This window comes from Ictalurus furcatus, chromosome 15, assembly GCF_023375685.1.
Source record: "Ictalurus furcatus strain D&B chromosome 15, Billie_1.0, whole genome shotgun sequence".
Classification (NCBI taxonomy): Eukaryota; Metazoa; Chordata; class Actinopteri; order Siluriformes; family Ictaluridae; genus Ictalurus; species Ictalurus furcatus.
In genome coordinates this window covers 18,446,739-18,465,600 of record NC_071269.1, presented here as the reverse complement: position 1 = coordinate 18,465,600, position 18,862 = coordinate 18,446,739, and the positions used below count along the sequence as shown (strand labels likewise).

The 18,862-nt window shown below is 39.2% G+C and overlaps 3 protein-coding genes across 3 annotated transcripts; all 3 read left to right on the top strand.

The window, feature by feature from the left end:
* The first annotated feature begins 3,251 nt into the window (after positions 1 to 3,251).
* On the top strand, positions 3,252 to 8,071 carry sike1 (suppressor of IKBKE 1). The gene is made up of 5 exons (XM_053644264.1): positions 3,252 to 3,802; positions 4,160 to 4,265; positions 4,383 to 4,525; positions 4,931 to 5,044; positions 6,688 to 8,071. Exons 1-5 carry the CDS (start codon positions 3,644 to 3,646, stop codon positions 6,805 to 6,807), a joined length of 642 nt encoding a protein of 213 aa, XP_053500239.1. The 5' UTR covers positions 3,252 to 3,643; the 3' UTR covers positions 6,808 to 8,071.
* A 2,017-nt stretch (positions 8,072 to 10,088) lies between these two features.
* On the top strand, positions 10,089 to 14,490 carry micos10 (mitochondrial contact site and cristae organizing system subunit 10). The gene is made up of 4 exons (XM_053643536.1): positions 10,089 to 10,250; positions 10,698 to 10,745; positions 10,822 to 10,931; positions 14,272 to 14,490. The coding sequence occupies exons 1-4, from the start codon at positions 10,187 to 10,189 to the stop codon at positions 14,278 to 14,280; spliced, it is 231 nt and encodes a 76-aa protein (XP_053499511.1). The 5' UTR covers positions 10,089 to 10,186; the 3' UTR covers positions 14,281 to 14,490.
* Positions 14,491 to 16,119: 1,629 nt separating this feature from the next.
* On the top strand, positions 16,120 to 18,850 carry htr6 (5-hydroxytryptamine (serotonin) receptor 6). Its single transcript, XM_053643537.1, has 3 exons — positions 16,120 to 17,077; positions 17,497 to 17,631; positions 18,162 to 18,850. The coding sequence occupies exons 1-3, from the start codon at positions 16,208 to 16,210 to the stop codon at positions 18,516 to 18,518; spliced, it is 1,362 nt and encodes a 453-aa protein (XP_053499512.1). The 5' UTR covers positions 16,120 to 16,207; the 3' UTR covers positions 18,519 to 18,850.
* Positions 18,851 to 18,862: the final 12 nt, after the last annotated feature.

Below are 18,862 nucleotides of genomic sequence, written 5' to 3'. Positions count from 1 at the left end.
GTAAAGATCGGATGGAATCTGGATGTTGCTCTAAAACCTGTATATACCTTTCAGCAGTGATCATGCCTTTCCAGATGTGCAAGCTACCTATTCCATAGGCACTAATGCACCTCCATACCATCAGAAATGCAGGCTTTTGAACTGAGCACTGATAAAAAGCCAGATGGTCCCTCTCCTCTTTAGTCCTCTTTAGTTTAGAGGACGCAGCGTTCATGATTTCCAAAAAGAATTTCAAATTTCCATTCGTCTGACCACAAAATAGTTTTCCACTTTGCCTCAGTCCATTTTAAATGAGCTTTGGCCCAGAGAAGACTGCAGTGTTTCTGGATCATGTTCACATATGGCTTCTTCTTTGCATGATAGAGCTTTAACCAGCATTTGTGGATGGCACGGCAAACTGTGTTCACAGACCATGAGTTCTGGAGGTGTTTCTGAGTCCATGCAGTGATGTCCATTACAGAATCATGCCTGGTTTTAATGCAGTGCCGCCTGAGGGCCTGAAGATCACGGGCATGCAATATTGAATTTCCCCTTGTCCTTTGCACACAGAGATTTCTCCAGATTCTCTGAAACTTTTGATGATATTATGTACTGTTGATGATGAGATATTCATAGTCTTCAAAATTTTACATTGAGGAACATTATTCTGAAATTGTTCCACAAATTGTAGATGCAGTTTTTTGCAGATTGGTGAATCTCTGCTCATCTTTACTTCTGAAAAACTCTGCCTCTCTAAGATACTCTTTTTATACCCAGTCATGTTACTGACTTGTTGCCAATTAACCTCCAGCTGTTTCCTTTTTCGCAACACTTACTGGTCCAGCCTTTTGTTGCCCCGTCCCAACTTTTTTGAGACCTCTTACGGCCATGAAATTCAAAATTACCTTATTTTTTCTTAAAATGGTACATTTCCTCAGTTTAAGCATTTGGTATGTTTTCTATGTTCTATTGTGAATAACATATTGGTTTATGAGATTTGCAAATCATTGCATGGTTTTTATTTACATTTATTTACATTTTACACAGCGTCCCAACTTTTTTGGAATTGGGGTTGTACAAAGTGGATTGCTGTTGGGTGTATTGACAGCTTTAAATGCAGTATATATACAATATTTTTACATTAATAATATACTTAATCTAATGTATTACAGCCAAGATATAGAAAAGCTATTTATGTTTTCTTTTTGAATTGTTATACTATCTACTGACATAGAGGGTTAGAAGCCTTAACAGTAAACAGTCTTACGAGTGTCAAAAGCTATATAAAAAAACTGTAAATAAATTTATCTCATATAACATTGCCCTTTTGATCTTATAAAGTGCTTCAAACTTATGAGGGGACCATCAAAGGTTATGTGTATTTCTTAAATTATTAATTAACTAGATAAATATTGTATGGGAACAAGCAAGGGATTGTTTGACCCAGTACTTTAAATGGCCAAGTGGACCCATGAAATTTGATAGTGTAATATAGATAATTTAGTAATATTACAAGACAGTACAGTGGCATGGTGACAGAGCCTCAAAGGTCCAGGGTCTCCAGTTAGATCCTGAGCTTGGGTTACTGTGGGGTTTTGCTTGTTCTCCCTGTGTTTGCATTCTGCAAGTTCTCTGGTTTCTTCCCCACTCCTAAAACATGTTGGTAGTTGGTGAGTTGGTATGGCCATTCTAAATTCCCCCTAGGTGTAACTGTATATGCATGGTGCCCTGCTTAGGACTGGTGTCCCTTCCAGAGTGTATTCCCGACCCAGCAGTCCTGGGATTCGCTCTGGATCCACCATGTCCCTGACCAGGATAATGTGGTTACTGAAGATGAGTAAACTGTCTCACTTTCTGTTTTAAATAAACTATTAATTTCTAGGTGACATATTGTGAAACATATGGTAATCATATAGCATCAAATAATTTGCTTTATGTTTTAGCCCTTGAGTTCAGAGAGTATATTCCAAGCCATCTTGGCTTAAAACAATGTAATAATAATAATAATAATCATAATAATAATAATAATAATAATATTAGCACGTTCGCCTCACACCGCCAGGGTCGGGGTTCGATTCCCGTGGCTCTGTGTGTGCGGAATTTGCATGTTCTCCCCGTGCTGCCGGGGGTTTCCACCGGGTACTCCGGTTTCCTCCCCCTGTCCAAAGACATGCATGGTAGGCTGATTGGCGTGTCTAAAGTGTCCGTAGTGTATGAATGGGTGTGTGAATGTGTGTGTGATTGTGTGCCCTGCGATGGACTGGCACCCTGTCCAGGGTGTACCCCGCCTTGTGCCCGATCTTCCCTGGGATAGGCTCCAGGTTCCCCGTGACCCTGAAAAGGAGTAAGCGGTTGAAGATGGATGGATGGATGGAGAAGAAGAAGAAGAAGATAAATAAACAAATAAAATACTGAAAGTTCTGTGATATGCAGAAGGTATGAGCTTATGTTACCAAACCTTAATAACTTAAAAACAAGTATAAAAATGTCCTCTTGAAAATTTTTGGTTTTATTTTTTATTTTTTATATAAAACTAGGAAAAATGCTAATAATGTGATACAAAATAACTTTTAGCATGATGTAAAAGGGGTGCACAGTGGCTTAGTGGTTAGCACGTTTGCCTCCAAGGTTGGGGGTTCGATTCCCGCTGCTGTGTGTGTGGAGTTTCATGTTCTCCCCGTGCTGCGGGGGTTTCCTCCCCTTGTCCAAAGACATGCATGGTAAGCTGCATTGGCATGTCCAAAGTGTCTGTAATGTATGAATGGGTGTGTGAATGTGTATGTGAATGTGCCCTGCAATGGATTGGCACCCTGTCTAGGGTGTACCCCGCCTTGTGCCCAATGCTCCCTGGGATAGGCTCCAGGTTCCCCACGACCCTGTAGGATAAGCAGTATAGAAAATGGATGAATAGATGGATGATGTAACAGGTTTTGGTTCTGTAGGTGAAAAGTTCCAATAATCAAGCTCCAATAATTTGGTCACTAATATTAAAAGTCCAAAATAAGCATATAATACTATACTTATACTAATATAATACTTCACTACTATTTTTGTAATAATGAATCAATACATCATTAACGCATCTGAAAATACTGAAGCAAACATTAACAGCAACACCAATGGTAACAGTTAAATATTAACATACTGTTAAATAATTCTCGTAATACTGTGAGCCACAGTATTAATTAATAAAGTTTATTTACATCACGACGTGTGAGTCTGATTAATCGTTGGGCCTTTTTTTTCTTTTTACACTGAAAACTCAAAAGCCCTGGTGACAGAAAAACCGGAAATACGTCAGAAAAGCGCGCCGTTGTTTGCCTTTAGAGCCCTGAAGGATCAGATTAAAAGTTTGTTTTAGTTGTTGGGGTTTTTTTTTATCATTTATTTATTTATCTATTTATTTATTTTTGCTTTCTATTATATTGGTAGTTGCTAATCTCAATAACATTTATATTTCAGTCTAAGACCGCAGGCAGAAAATATGTAGCTAATGAAGCTACATCTAAACAATTCATTACTTGTTTATGTTTTTGCTAGCTAGCTAGTCACGAACAAGCTAATATCAGTGTTTACAACCACTAGCCAGCTAAGTTTTCCAAACAACGATACCCAATTTACGGGCATAATTTCGCCTTAATTTGTACATTATATAAATATAGCCATGTCGTGCACCCTGGAAAAGGTGTTGTCTGATGCCCGGACTTTGCTGGAGCGATTAAAAGAGCACGACAATGCAGCCGAGAGTCTTATCGAGCAGTCCAGTTCTCTCAACCAGAGAATACACTGCATGAAGGAAGTCGGAAATGCTCTTCCTGACAAGGTAAGCCTGAATTTTAGACACAAGCAGGAGGCTGATTTGATGCCAGTGTAAGCAAAGAGGTGTCTCAGTGTTCTTGACGGCTACAGCCATGTAGAGATTAGTGTTCTGAATTTGTCCTAAATGAGCTGAATCTAGTGAGTATTTCTTTCCTAGTCACTGTTGTGCAGTTCAGCATGGGCTCTATAACTTATGCTTATATTGTATTTCTCCTCACTTGTAAGTCACTTTGGACAAAATAGACTGCTCATTAAAAATGGGGTAGAATATTAAGCTTTGCAGTTTGATCCTCCGGTACTGGATTCTAACACCACCTGGCCTCAACAACACTCAATAGCCTGACTCTTATTTCCCCCCCAGTACATGGAGACAGTTCCAGGATATCAGGAGCTGTCCAAATCCAAACCGCATATTCTCCTGACCCAGGAGAACACCCAAATCAAGGAACTTCAGCAAGAAAACAAAGGTTCCTAATTCCCTCACATCTAATAGGCATTTCTGATAACTTGATTTTCAGATGCTTAGTGCACTTGAACATTGTGAACATTTGCTTAGTTTTATTTATCATTGTCTTCCACCACAGAGCTTTGGCTTTCTTTAGAAGAGCACCAGTACGCTCTGGAATTGATCATGGGCCGATATCGGAAACAAATGCTGCAGCTGATGATGAAAAAGAAGGAGATGGATACCAGGCCTGTGCTCAGCCTTCATGAGGATCATGCCAAAGTACATATTTTCTATTGATCCAACTATATGGCATCTACTGTTCAAAAAGTCTGCATCTGGTTAAAAAAAACAAAAACAGTTTTTATTTTATTTGTCACCAAGTGTTAATACAATATTTTCAGTTACTTATTATTCATAGAGTAATCCTATTAATAATAATGAGATTGTTCTGAGCTATATATTGTATACAAATTGTAAACCATGTACATATCTAAAACATAATCATTCTTGTATACTGCTTTTAGTTTATAATTGCAATATATTTTCACATTTTAGAAATATTAATAATAAATCATTATCTTGTTTGAGCAGTGCAGTTACACAAAATTATATTGGTTTACTAGTAATAAGACGTTTGTATCCTACTGCAAATACTCTCCAAACTCATTCTTGTGGTTTGCCTAGGAGGTGCAGAGCCAAATGGAGCGGATTTGTGAAATGGGCCAGGTGATGCGCAGAGCAGTACAGGTGGATGACCAGCACTACTGCTCTGTGAAAGAGAAACTGGCTCAGCTGGAGGTAATATGTTGAACCATGTCTGATTTGTCTCTGTAGCTTTGCAAAAGTAATTTATGGGACATTTCCACTGATGTTCTGGAGGTCAGGAAAAGTATTCCGAAGAGGACCTGTACAGTTCTAGGTTTCTATTTCCACCAAGTTGCAGAGTTATAAAGGCAGTCGCGTCGCAATTTCTTGTTTTGAGCCTTTTTCTGTGTTTTTGTGACTACTGTGTCACTAGTAGCATGTATGGTTGAGGTCACAAGTTTACGTACGTCCTTGCAGAATCTGCAGAATGTTAATAATTAATGATAAAGATAATGAGTCTTTATTGGTCACATATACAGTAGAGCACAGTGAAATTATTTTCTTCGCATACACCAGCCTGTCAGGAAGCTGAGGTCAGAGCGCGGGGTCGGCCATGATACAGCGCCCCTGGAGCAGAGAGGGTTAAGGGCCTTGCTCAAGGGCCCAACAGTGGCAGCTTGGCAGTGCTGGGGCTTGAACCCCCGACCTTCTGATCAGTAATCCAGAGCCTCAACCAGTAAGCCACTACTGCCCCATTAAAAAATAAAATTAAATCATAAAATAAAATAATAGGGATAATAAAAATTGCATTTTGTTTTTTATTTAGTACCGTCCTGAATAATCTATTTCACACAACAGATGTTTACATATAGTCCACAAGACACAATAATAACTGAATTTACACAAATGAACCAGTTCAGAGGTTTACGTATGCTTGATTACTAATACTGTGTGTTGTAATGTGTTGATCAACAACTGTTTTTACGTTTTGTGATTGTTGTTCATGAGTCCCTTGTTTGTCCTGAACAGTTAAACTGCCCACTGTTATTCAGAAAAATCTTCCAGGTCCTGCACATTCTTTGCTTATCCAGAATTTTCTGCATATTGACCCCTTTCCAACAGTGGCAATATGATTTTGAGATCCATCTTTTCACACTGAGGACAATTGAGGGGCTTGTAAACAGCTATTACCAAAGGTGCAAACATTAACAGATGCTCAAGAAGGCAACATGTTGAACTGAAGAGGAGAGTCCACCAGCGTGGACCTTGAAATTTGAAGGATCTGGAGAGATTCTGTATGGAGGAATGGTCTCAGATCCCTTGCCATGTATTCTCCAACCTCCTCAGGCATTATAGCAGAAGACTGTTATCATGGCAAAGGGACGTAACACAAAGTATTGACTAAAAGGGTGCCAAAAATTGTTGCACACCTATATTTAATGAAGGGTTTTTTTTCGATAAACCTGTGTTGTGTTTGCAATTGTTTGATGTCCATGAGAGCAGAGAATTTTTGTGAATTTTTTTAAACGGAAGATCAAAACGTCAAACAATAAACACAATTTTTCCACAGCCTTCTTTGCTCATATTTACCAAGGGTGCCAATATTAGTGGAGGGCATATTAAGAGCCAGGGGTGTGTGAAAGTTTGAACAGGGTGATCAGCATACATTATTATTTTGTGTTCTGAGAACATGTAACTATCTTATGTAGCTTCTGATGGAAGGAACTAAAAAGATTTTTAAACAAAATAATAATGTATAATCGTCTCGTCTCAAACAATAATTGTCTCGTCTCCGTTTTTAGTACTGTTCAGTCGGCTGCTGTTTGTTCTTATGAAACTTGCTGCATATTTTTCAGATTGAAAACAAGGAGCTGCATGACCTCTTGGCCATCAGTAAGAATATGTTGAAACCACAGCGAGAACAGGTGAGCCACCCTGACGCAGAGCCCAAGCCCAAAGTTATTGACAAGGAGTGATGCCGTCTGAAGACATGAAACGTTGCTCTGCTTTATGGCTACAGTTTAGTGCAATGTCTGTCGTACCCTCTCAGGTCTCTTGGTGTACATGTTTGTTGTGGCTTTTTGGTGTTGCTGACTGGTCTCAGTGTAACCTGGTCTCTTTTTACCCACTGAATAGAGTTGTAGAGGGAAAGTTGCTTTCTGTTTCTCTCAGGAAAGGCTTACAGTCTCAGTTTGTCTGTTTAAACAGAAGATAAATCTATGGAAAATTGAAATACTCATGCAACATGTTTATATAGGCCTTCAAAATTAACCTCAACATAGAGTGCCTTGCAAAAGGATTTAAATTTCCTACACATTGTAATGCATTGACATGGAAACAAAAGTGGTCATGCTGATTATAAACAATAGTTTGTTTTTAAACTGAATCCTTAATGAATTTTATTCTGTCCAGTGCACTCTTGACAATCCTGTTGGCATTTTGACTACAAAATTAAATTTTCATGATTCCACCCACATATGTTTTGGAAAGGAGGAGAGAGAAGCTAATTTTGTAAGGAAACACAAAGGTTAGTGAGATTCGTGACCTAGGATGGCAGTAAACTAGTCACTTGAAGAAGTAATCAAAAAGCTCTCTAAGAGCTCTTTGTGAACACATCATACATTAATGAAACAGTTTGATTCCTCTACTCAGCATAGCAGGGGATTGAATGTTTGCAGAAGTGCAAAAGTGCACTCATTTTTATTCAGCATAACCTTGTGTGTTTACCCTTAAATATGTTTTAAATATAAAAGTTTCTGGATGGTTAAATACTTTTGCAAGACACTAATTCATTTTGTTGTTTTTTTGTGTGTCTTATTCCTATTAGTTATGTAACCTTGTGTCTGAATGACATGCAGTAGCCTTTATTCAAATAAATACATTTCCTCTATTTCATTTACAGGTTGGGTAAAATCTTTGGCCACATAAATTCCATAGACTTCATGTTTGTGTACAGGTTTTTTGTTCTGTGTTTCAGTGTTCGCTTCATCAAGCACAATTTTTCTTTTGTTTTTGTTTTTTTTGTTTATTATAATATGAACCTTTTGGTTTTAAATAATCCAAAATATGGATTTGGGGTTAAAAATGGTGCTGGTTGTCCAGACAGTGGTTTATTTATAATGATGAGTATGAACTAAAAAACATTATTTGTTCAAAGATCACGAACAAAGCTTTTAGTGCTGTGCATGTCCTTGTATTATTAGGTTGTTGCATTTTATTGTCTTTATCTGTCTTTTTTTTTTTTTAATAAAAATGTCAAACAGAATAAAAATATAAGAAATAAAGATATGGTAACTTAGTAACCGTTAAGAGGAGTCTGAATTTTATTAAAATCCAGAATGCTTCTATCTCAATATTGTCATTATACATGTCATTAAGTAATGTTGCCAACATTTATTATCACACATTTGTAGAACACCACTTTAAAGGTTATATTCTTGCAACAGGAACCATAAACTTAAAAAAGAAAACCCTCACAAAACCAGATGTCTGTCATTCAGTAGAGTGCTATATGCTTGATTCCGTCAGTAAATATGGCTAAGAGATGCCTTTAAGAGGAAATATTTGGTCTTCTCATAAGCTGTAAGCAAGCACAAAGGGAAAACTTTTTTCTTCTATTTTTAAAAGATGTGATGCCACAAATCCACAAATAACTATATCTTAGAAGTTCGCAGCTCATTGTTCAAAACTGGTGTAAGGAAGTACAGACAGCCAATCAGATTGCAGCCTGCAAGAATCTAGAGCTTGTGTCAAAGAAGTGTACAAGTATCATACGCTTTGCAGGCTGTGGGCATCGCTGTGAGTGTCTGAGATTATGAGAGGCATGAACAGAAATCTACTGCCATTAAGGTGAATTAAGTACAGAGGCATGCATGCTAAAAAATATGCAAAATAAGTATGTTTATTAAGAAAGTAGTGTGTTAATTAAGTATGCTTGAAAAACAGGTATGCATACTAAATCATTAAAGTGCATGACAATAAGCAAAATTCTGAATGCTTCTTTCCCAGTAGTGTTTTGACACTTGTAAAATTATAATATACATTGTAGTTATCATCGTAAAAACTAATTTGTAGGACATTAGACAGCTTGAAGGATATACATATGAATTGTACTAGAATTTAAGAAGAAAATATGCAACTGTATACAACAGTTATACTTATATTGAAATGTCTAAACGTAATGATATGCCATAAACTTCTACTCCATTAACAATGAAAAAACAAAAGAATAAAACCTTAATACATCATTAAGTATGCAGGACAGTTCTGCTTTCCAGTAAACTTCTGACAGTCTTGTAATAGTCATAGTAAAGTCATAGTCACTGCTGTTGCATAAAAATAGCCCACCAATTTGGACCAGACACCCCTGTCTGGTCCAAATTGGTGGGCTATTTTTATTCATATGCTGTTCACCAACTCTGGTACATCAAAAGTCATTATGCCCCAACTTCAGGCACAAAAGAAGTATGATTACACAGTGACTGACAGAAGCTGCAGTCAATCAGGAGAAAGAGAGAGCGAGCAAGTGTGAAAGTGCTGGAGTGATAGAGTGAAAGAGAAATAAAAAAGGAGAAAAAAAGGATTTAGGACTGATGGAGTTTTAGCTTTTCTTGCTGCATGGGTAAGGCATAAATTTGTGTGGGATGTTAGTGAATGACAGATGATAGTCAGCTGATATATACTCATTAAGAACTTTGTGAGAACTCATGATAATCAGCTAGTGACAAATCAGAGGGGATGGTAAGTTTTTTGTATTTTTGCATTTCAAGCAATTTATAGTAAGTGATTCATGTCGATCAATTGGTGCCCTTTTATCCTTTTTTTGTGTAGGCTTTAGGTACACTATATGACCAAAAAATTTGTGGACACTTGACCATCACACTCGTATCATCACACTTATCCCTAGTAGGATAAGAGTCATAGAAAATTGACGGATGATACATGTACAAAACCTAAGGGTATATATACATATATACCCATCTTGAGTTATTTATCAAGTCCACTGCCAGAATATAATGTGCCTACAACTGATTATGGAAATGTGGATAATACTGCTGTAGTACTTGTTCGTTGGTTCTGGCAGTAAAGAATAACAAATAAAGCATGTTAACAAATTTAGAAGTATTAAATTGACATATTTTATGGCAAACAAATTTGTTCTTGGAATTATCTCAAAGACAACGTGACTGCACCAGTGTATGGTTTACTATAAACGCCTTTCCCTCGGCTGTCCAGCAGGTGGCAGTAGTGCAGTACTGTATATGTGACCTCACACTCACAGGGAAAACATGACAGCGTAGCCTTTCTGATTGAAAAGTCAGTTCGACCTCACCTGTTACTATTATCAAATTCAGCATGTCTGAGAAAGAGTTGGGGCAGAAATGGGACCGCTGCCTTGCGGACTGCGCTATCAAAGTTGGTAAGCGCGTCCTGTAATCATTATAAACTAGCCTGCATCACGTAATGATCGTTACCTTCAGTCAGGGTTATGCTAGCTGCTTAGCTGTGCTGTGTAGCTTGACTGCTATCGGAGTCGATTCATGGGACACTAGGATGAACCGACTGAAGTGCTTCAGATCAAGGTTACTACATAGTTACTCTGTTGTACGTTTTTGTAATGCACTTAGCTATTTTAGCTACCTACTAGCTGAGCCGTAACCTTCGATACTGATATCAGATTTAAAGCTAGTGTGTAATAAACATTGGCTTATTAGACATTAGTACCGTCCCAACACTACATATCCTTTTCACAAGCTCCCTTTGGAGTTATACGTGACTGTTGTTAGTATTATTATTATTATTAATAATAATAATAATAATAAATCTGTGTATTTGCATGTAAACCAGTGTTTTTTGGCCCCTGTAGGTGCTGGTCTTGGTTTAGGTATCGTCTTCTCTGTGGTCTTCTTCAAACGTAAGTGTGTGATAATTACCCTGCATTAGTTATAGTAATGATGAGTACTGTGAGAGCATTTGACCTGTGATTACAGGTAGGACAATGCCAATCACATTTGGCACAGGAGCAGGACTGGGCATGGCTTACTCCAACTGCCAGAATGACCTGAGGACTCCATATCTCCTGTACAGCAATGCTACTAAGGTCAGTATATCAGTTGAGGATAGTGATGGGAGCAGCTATTTTCAGGAGAAAGTAGCTAAATCATACACAAAAGCCCCTAGACATAGCAAGATGATGTCACAGCAGATTTGCATATTCATTGATTACGTTTTCGTGCACATCAGTATTAATCAGAATTTGTCAATATTCTAATTAGTACTGAGTCATGTAAATGATCGCCCCATTCAGATTAAGACCAAGTTCTGATTCCCTACCCCGGGATATGCCTGTTTTAATCGGAAATTTGTTGCATGGAAACACCTTATTCGGAAAATCCACTGAAAGGAAATATGAGGAATTGTGAGAGCTAACAGATGCTTAGGGTAGGCTAGGTATTTAGGAATGGCAACACAGGCATACTTACAACAACCACGTATACAGGAATATTCCGGCGAGTGTACACAAATAAACATCGTAATTCCAAATACACCCTGAATATAGACCTCAAACGGAGTTGGACGTGCATGTAAACATAGTCAGTGAATCGTCATGAATGTTTACGTATAAAAATGTATTACATGAAGTAGGAAGAATAGAATAGTGTTTTATTAGAATTAAACAATATCACACAAGCAAGAGTGAGGTTATACTGAATATCAGCACTGCTGCGATTCGGTATAGGGCGAGTGCTGTAGGCAAACACAGCTGGGCCGATATTCAGTTGCTTTTAAACAACAGCTCTTTAAACAAGAAATGAATATCGAGCAACTGTCATTTCAGACACAATATGGCTAAATATTCTGTTTATCTTTGCTCCGCTAGTGGAAGTAGATCCCCAAGAAGCTACACTCACTTTGTAGCACATCGATTCCTGTTAAACGTGCTTCCTGTGAAATTGGCTTCCCATCTTCCTTTTCATTTTCCAATGATGATGAGTATAGTTTGCTATGAAGATGTCGCTAACTCTACTGTGTTCCACTAGGAAGTGGAATTTAATGTGGCGAACACAGATGAGTGAAGTGATGCACACAGTGAAACATCCTATATTATACTAAATATGAGCACTCTTGGAAAGCTGCTCGAAAAATCTAATTAGTGGACTATGTAACTGTTGTATAATAGAATATAATAGATTTTAATTTATTTCTTGTAGAAAGATGACCTCTTTGGTCATGGCACCACAAATGATCTATTTACATATTTACACAATAGAGCCAAACTAACTATTTAGGTGAGTCAGCTGAACCTGATCTCTCAACTCCTACAACCAGCAGCTGTGATGTGAGCTGGAGAGCTGTATTGCGTGCTCAGAAAGTCACTAGATACGACTCTTTTTTTTTTTCTTTCTCCAAAGAACATCTACATCCTGTAGTTTTAACTAGCTTCAAGTGACTCATGAAGGATGAATCATTACTCTATACAAAAGATAGTTCTGCTCACCTAAATCATAGAAATTACTAATTTTTTTTTCTAAAAATTAAAAAAAGGCTAATATATATATAAAATTCAAAATAAGTATACATCAAATAATTATTCAGGAGTTATTAGTGTGAAAACCCAACAATGACTAGAATCAAGCTGGCAGGAGTGTAATCATTTAGAGTTTAGCATGCAAAATAATTGTGCATGCTCAAAAAAATAAGTATGTAAACAGAGTCAAGTATGGTTCTATATCAGTAATCTGTAAAACAAACAGATTTGCGGAAAGTTCTCTAATTGTCTCTAGGAAAAAAAAGGAACTAACACTTTCTTAAATTCTCTCTAATTATAGGGGGAAAAGCGCCAGAAAAATAGAAGCTTGTAGGGAATGTTAGCATGAATAAAAAATACAAGGTGTGCGAGTTATTTCAGTACAAAATTATGAAACTATGTATTAACATATGCATACTTAAAAAGCAAGTATGCATGCTTAAAAAAAAAGTAAGTAAGCATGAAAGTATGGCGATAAAGTTGACTGATGCATATCATACTAGTTTGCAATTGGAAAGAAATGAACTATATAAAATGGCCCAGTATAATGATGGAATCCAGTTTTAGGCTCTTCTGTTATCAGTGTCATAGGACAGTGATGGGAGTTTTCTCCAAAGCAGCATTTTAGTTTGTATGTTTTTGTTTTTTAATGACTCTGCATGAATCAAATAATATTCCAGCAAAAGGAATGCTGATGAGCCAAAACCTCATTACTGGGAAGCCCTTGGCATGGCTTTAGCTAGGTTGAAAGTGTTTTTATTGCTTGTTTTTTAAGTGAAAACACCTTGTAATGTTTGGTAGAGTTCTCCTCACATCCTGGCAGCTTCCAATAAAATGTTACGATGTGGAACCTACCAGTCAGGACATACAGGTGTCTCTACTCGCCTGCCATTCATTAAGCTTTCTCGCACTTATGTTCAGGCGTTTCAGCCTATTTTGAGTGTGTGTCTGTGTTTTTGGCGTTGTAGCTTTGGAGTGAACACTTAAAATAGTGCTGTACTGGTTTGTATTTTTTGGTTATGGTCGCATTCTAAGATCCTTACTTGTGGAATCTAAAAACTTCCCAGTTTCAGTGAGCCTTTGCCTGCTGTAGCTGCAGATTTCTGTTCTTAGCTGTCGTAGCCCATCCACCTGAAGGTTCAGAGTGTTGTGCATTCTGAGTTGCTTTTCCATTCAGAACGGTTGTAAATAATGGTTATTTGAGTTACCTGTCAGCTCAAACTTGTCTGGTCATTCTCCTTTGATCGCTCATCAACAAGGTGTTTCCACCCGCAGAACTGCTGCTCAGAGGATGTTTTTTGTTGTTGTTGTTGTTTTTTGCACCATTCTGTGTAAACTCTCGAGACTGCCATGTGTGAAAATTCCAGGAGATCAGTAGTTTCTGAAATACTCAAACCAAGCCTCTCTGGCACCAACAAACATACAACGGTCAAAGTCACTGAGATCACACTTTTCCCCAAAGTTTAATGTAAACTTTAACTGAATCTCCTGACCTGTATCTGCATGATTATATTTATTTTACTGCTGCAACATAATCAGCTGATAAAATAAACAGTGCGTGTAGATCCTATACAGTAATTTGATTCATACCGGAACTTATTCAATATATCTGGACATCGCTCGGGGTGGTGAATCAAATGAATCAAACCTCTCACCGTTCAAATCTTTTAAATAAGTCATCTGGAAGAAAAGAATCAATACAATGAGTCATAGTTTGCAGGCCAAGCAGCTGATATTTTTGGAAGAAATGCCAAACACTGTAATTTTGCTTCCATCTGGGAGCATAACATTGAGGCAGTCTTTGATAAGACCCGCTGTTTCAGTTTGTTTATTATCCCTTTGTTTTTGTTTTTTTTTAAAATAGGAAGTAAGTTTATACGATTTATTGTAACAACTGACTGTTCTGTTTCAGGAGCAGTAGCATCGGACCGGTGCAGGATTTCATCTGTGTTCTGTTGCGTATGTGAGAGTCGACTGACCGACATCTTTCTGCAGATTTCTCATCATCCAACAGCTCTGTGCCTGTCTTCATTTAATCACATTGTTTATAATGATATTGTTGGATAATGTAGATTTGAGAATGATATTCCGTGGAACTCATGCACTTATAAAACAATATTTTATGACATGATCTGTGCCCTCTTTGATATTTTGTTTAATATAACAATACAGTAGTCAAACATTGCACTTGCTCAGAAACTTTAAATCATCCTGAACACTCTTTTTGAAATTGTGGCGAGTATTCAGCAGCTTCTGGTTTCCACGTTGAAGTGCCAACCTGTGAGTCACCTCTTCATTATAAACACACCTATGACGTTAGATATACACGTTACGTCTTTCGGATGATACGTTAAACCGAGGTCCTGACTCTCTGTGGTCATTAAAAATCCCTTATTGTAAAAGAGTAGGGGTATAAACCCATGTCCTTGCGAAATTCCCCCATTGGTCCTTCTCTATCATGGTCCCCTAATAATCCCCATCTCTGAATTGGCTACATCACTCTCTCCTCTCCACTAATAGCTGGTGTGTGGTGGGCGTTCTGGTGCACTATGGCTGCCGTCTATCATCCAGGTGGATGCTACACACTAGTGGTGGCTGAGGAGATTCCCCCCATACTATGTAAAGTGCTATATAACTGTAAATTGTCTTTTAAAAATAAAAATCCAAAATAATGTGCAAAGTGCATATAGGACAGAAATGTCTGATGAAATCAGACTAAAACTAATTACTGGTTTAAAAAACAAAACAAAGCGTATAATAGAAGTTTAACTAGTTTGTGAGTTAACATCGTTGTCAGGAAAAAATAAGTTACTTGCCGTAAGAGTTTAGTTATATTGAGATACTTTAGATATTTGCTTAAGTCAGTTCAAGTATCTAATTGCTTACTGTTTCCCATGCCATTAATTTACTGCACCAGAAACACTCACCTACTCAATTTAGATAGAACAAAGAGAATGGAAAAACACATCAATGTGACTGTAGAAATAAATTTAAAAAAGTGGCTCTAGTGATGTACATGAAAACAAAAAATCCTTTGCATAAATGTTTCTAAATTATTCTTTAGTATTAAAAAAAGGCCACTCTTCATTAATTCGGAATTAGCGCTGACTGTGAAAGCATGCATTAAGAGTGCGATGCTCAGACACGTTCTGTCCTCGGTAACAGCATGCTCAGTTAGGCGGCACACTGGAGTGGAAGACACAGGGATTAAGAGCCAGAAGGAGGAAGGAAAAAAAAAAAAAGAAGTGCACTAACACAAAAAGCTGTAGCACACCAGTAGACAATTCCAGATACAACACTACACAAATGCACATACACTAACTGGAGTTTATAATAGAAATAAATTGCATATCATTATCCTTTTAATTATCTAACAGGTGCTACATGTATAAAACACTGGATTCTTGTGCTCTCACAGTGCCGCGTCTCTCTCTCTCTCTCTTACACACGCTCACAGTGAAGCCCACCTCTTGCTTGCCCTCCCCCAATGTGTGTCATCATGACACGGTGCTTCGAAACACACTTGACAAGCACAGGATTACTCACACCGGTGCTAAGCTTGGAAGAAGCCAGACATCGACACGGCAATGTGCAATTTTACCAATCAGCTTTTCTCTGAACTGAATTCTTCAGCTTCTGAACGCAACATCGAGAAACTGATCTAACCATGCTCGAGAGAGACTGGAGTGGATTCCTACAAATGCAGCATGCCATCACTGCTCACCTGAGAAGCATGTGACCTGCAGACTTTCTGAACCAGGTAAATTGGAGATGTTTGTTTAGCCACTTTATCTCCATGTGGCTGAAAGACAACAGATGAGACCGGGCGCCGCAGGTGGGGTTGTACGATGAATGACTCCACTTTTTCGTTGGCAGAAGGTGTGGATCGTAACATCAATGGAAGTGGTCCGTGGCTCCTGGCGGTCATTATGTCCCTCATTATTCTGGTGACAGCTTGTGGGAACATCCTGTTGATAGGGCTTGTGTTCGCCCACCGCTCATTGCGCTGCACGTCAAACTGCTTCCTCGTGTCCCTCTTTCTATCTGACTTGATGGTAGCTCTGGTGGTGATGCCACCTGCCATGCTGAACGTGCTCTGCGGCACCTGGGTGCTCTCTCCCGGGTTCTGCCCGGTCTGGCTTTGCTTTGACGTCATGTGCTGCAGCGCCTCCATCCTGAACTTGTGTGTGATCAGCCTGGACCGCTACCTTTTCATTATCTCTCCATTGCGCTACAAGCAGCGCATGACCCCTCCCCGGGCTTTGCTGCTCGTGGGCGGTGCCTGGGGATTGGCAGCACTAACTTCCTTCCTGCCAATAGAGATGGACTGGCACAGTCTGGGCCGTATGCAGGACCACTCCGGGAATGGCATGATCAACACCACAGTCCCATGGTTGAGCTCCTACTATCCACCGTCATACTTCCAGCTCTCCAACTCAGGCACACTGTCTTTACAATGCCATCTGCGAGTCACTCTGCCTTTTGCCTTGGTTGCCACTTTCCTCACTTTCTTCCTCCCTTCGACGGCCATTTGTTTCACTTACTGCCGCATCCTGCTGGCCGCAAGGAGGCAGGCACGTCAAGTAGAGGCTCTCACATATCCTCCATACCCGCAACATTCACCTGGAGAACCGTCCCGTCCTCCATCACTCGGACACGCTGCTCAAGAAGTAGATGACTACAGCCACCAGGATCCTCCAGTAATGCGCCAGGCTCCGGTGAGAACATAAATCAGGCAATTAAGGAAGTGAGAGCAGTGATGCGTGGTATAGAAACAGGTGAACGAAGGCAAAATGAAATAAATTTTAAAAAAGTTGAAATTGTTGGACAAATTTTTAAAGTGCAAGTAAATTACGCAACCATATGTTCTTGCTGTAACCCTGTCTTTTTGCTCTTCTACTGTATTTTCCAGTACATAAAAATGAAGCAATTGCTGGTGATGTCCTTCAAATAATCAAAGAAAAACCTTGAAAGGGCTTAAAAAAAAAAAGTCCAAAGAGTGTATTCATAATGTTCTTGAAAACTAAACAAAATAATTTTCTGAGAACATAAGCAATCACTGCCAACATACCTCATTTAAGAAAAAATTAAACATTAGTCAAGTCTGTATGAATGCGTGTGGCCTTCCCTCTCACAGCTTTCGGTAAACAGCGAACGGCGTCTGGCTCACAGGCAGGGGAAGAAGGCGCTGAAGGCTAGTCTGACACTGGGAGTGCTGTTGGGACTGTTCTTCAGTGCATGGCTTCCCTTCTTCATCACCAATATGGCACAGGTAGGCATCCCCAACTCCTTGGCCATTACAAATTGCCTTGCCATTTGTTCCATGCCTGATTTTTGACCTTTTTAAGTTTACTCGAAAGGCACACTTTCTTTCTAATTAAGCTTAATTACACACCTCAACACTAGCTCAAACAATGCATGATGGCCTGATGTTTGAAAGACAAATAAACTCCCCTATTTAAATCTGTAATTAGACCCATTTTGCATTCACTAATCCACTAGTTTACACCCCCCATCTGCACTGACACTCTTCGCCCACAGAAAACACCGCCGGCATGGAGCGTTTTGGGCCCCGTCTGTCTTTCCCTCCTTCACACTCAATATGGCGTGTGAATATCTCTCTGTCTCTCTCTCTCTCTCTCTCATACACACTTTCTACCCTTTTCATCTTCCCTCAAGCCTCCCCTTCACCTTTTCTCTGCACACACTAGACATCAGTGACCTTTTCCTTTCTTCTAGCCTGCTCTGCATATTGACCCCGTTCTTGCTCCTCATGGTGACATTTGTGTGTTGTTTGTTTAGGCTGTGTGCGAGTGCGTGCCTCCTTCTCTGTTTGATGCCATTACTTGGCTAGGCTACTGTAACAGCACCATGAACCCTATTATCTACCCACTTTTCATGCGGGATTTTAAGAGAGCCTTGGGGCGACTGTTGCCATGCTGCTGTACCTCTCACATCCCCAGACGTCCGTCTCCTCCACTCTCTCTTTCTCTGCGCAATTCAGGAGAGCCTCAATTACAGATAGAGCCACCCTCGACTGCTTCCGAACCGCCACAGCCTCCTGCTACAGCCACAGACGCCGTAAACCTGCTTGATGCCGAACACGCCGAGATTCACCTGCCTTTACTTCTGCCCAACCAGGTAGATACGCTAGACTGAGGGTGCTCCTGCTGATAGACTGAGCAAAAATACTACCAAACAAACAAACAAAAAAAACCACTGTGGACATATGAATGCACATACCTGACACACAATAGGAAGAAAACATGGCGGTAACAGAAGTGTTAACATTCTATTAAGGCCGCATGTTGAAATCATCATCCTTGCCAAAACTGTGTGGGGGCGGTGTTAAGACAACCAAACCAAGACAACATCACGATTTGAGGATGAGCATGCACAAAGCCTATGATGCATTTAAAACTGAATTACACAGGCAGCAACAAACCTATTGCTACTAGCATTGCCATAACAACCACAACAACAGATGGAAGACAAGATGAGAG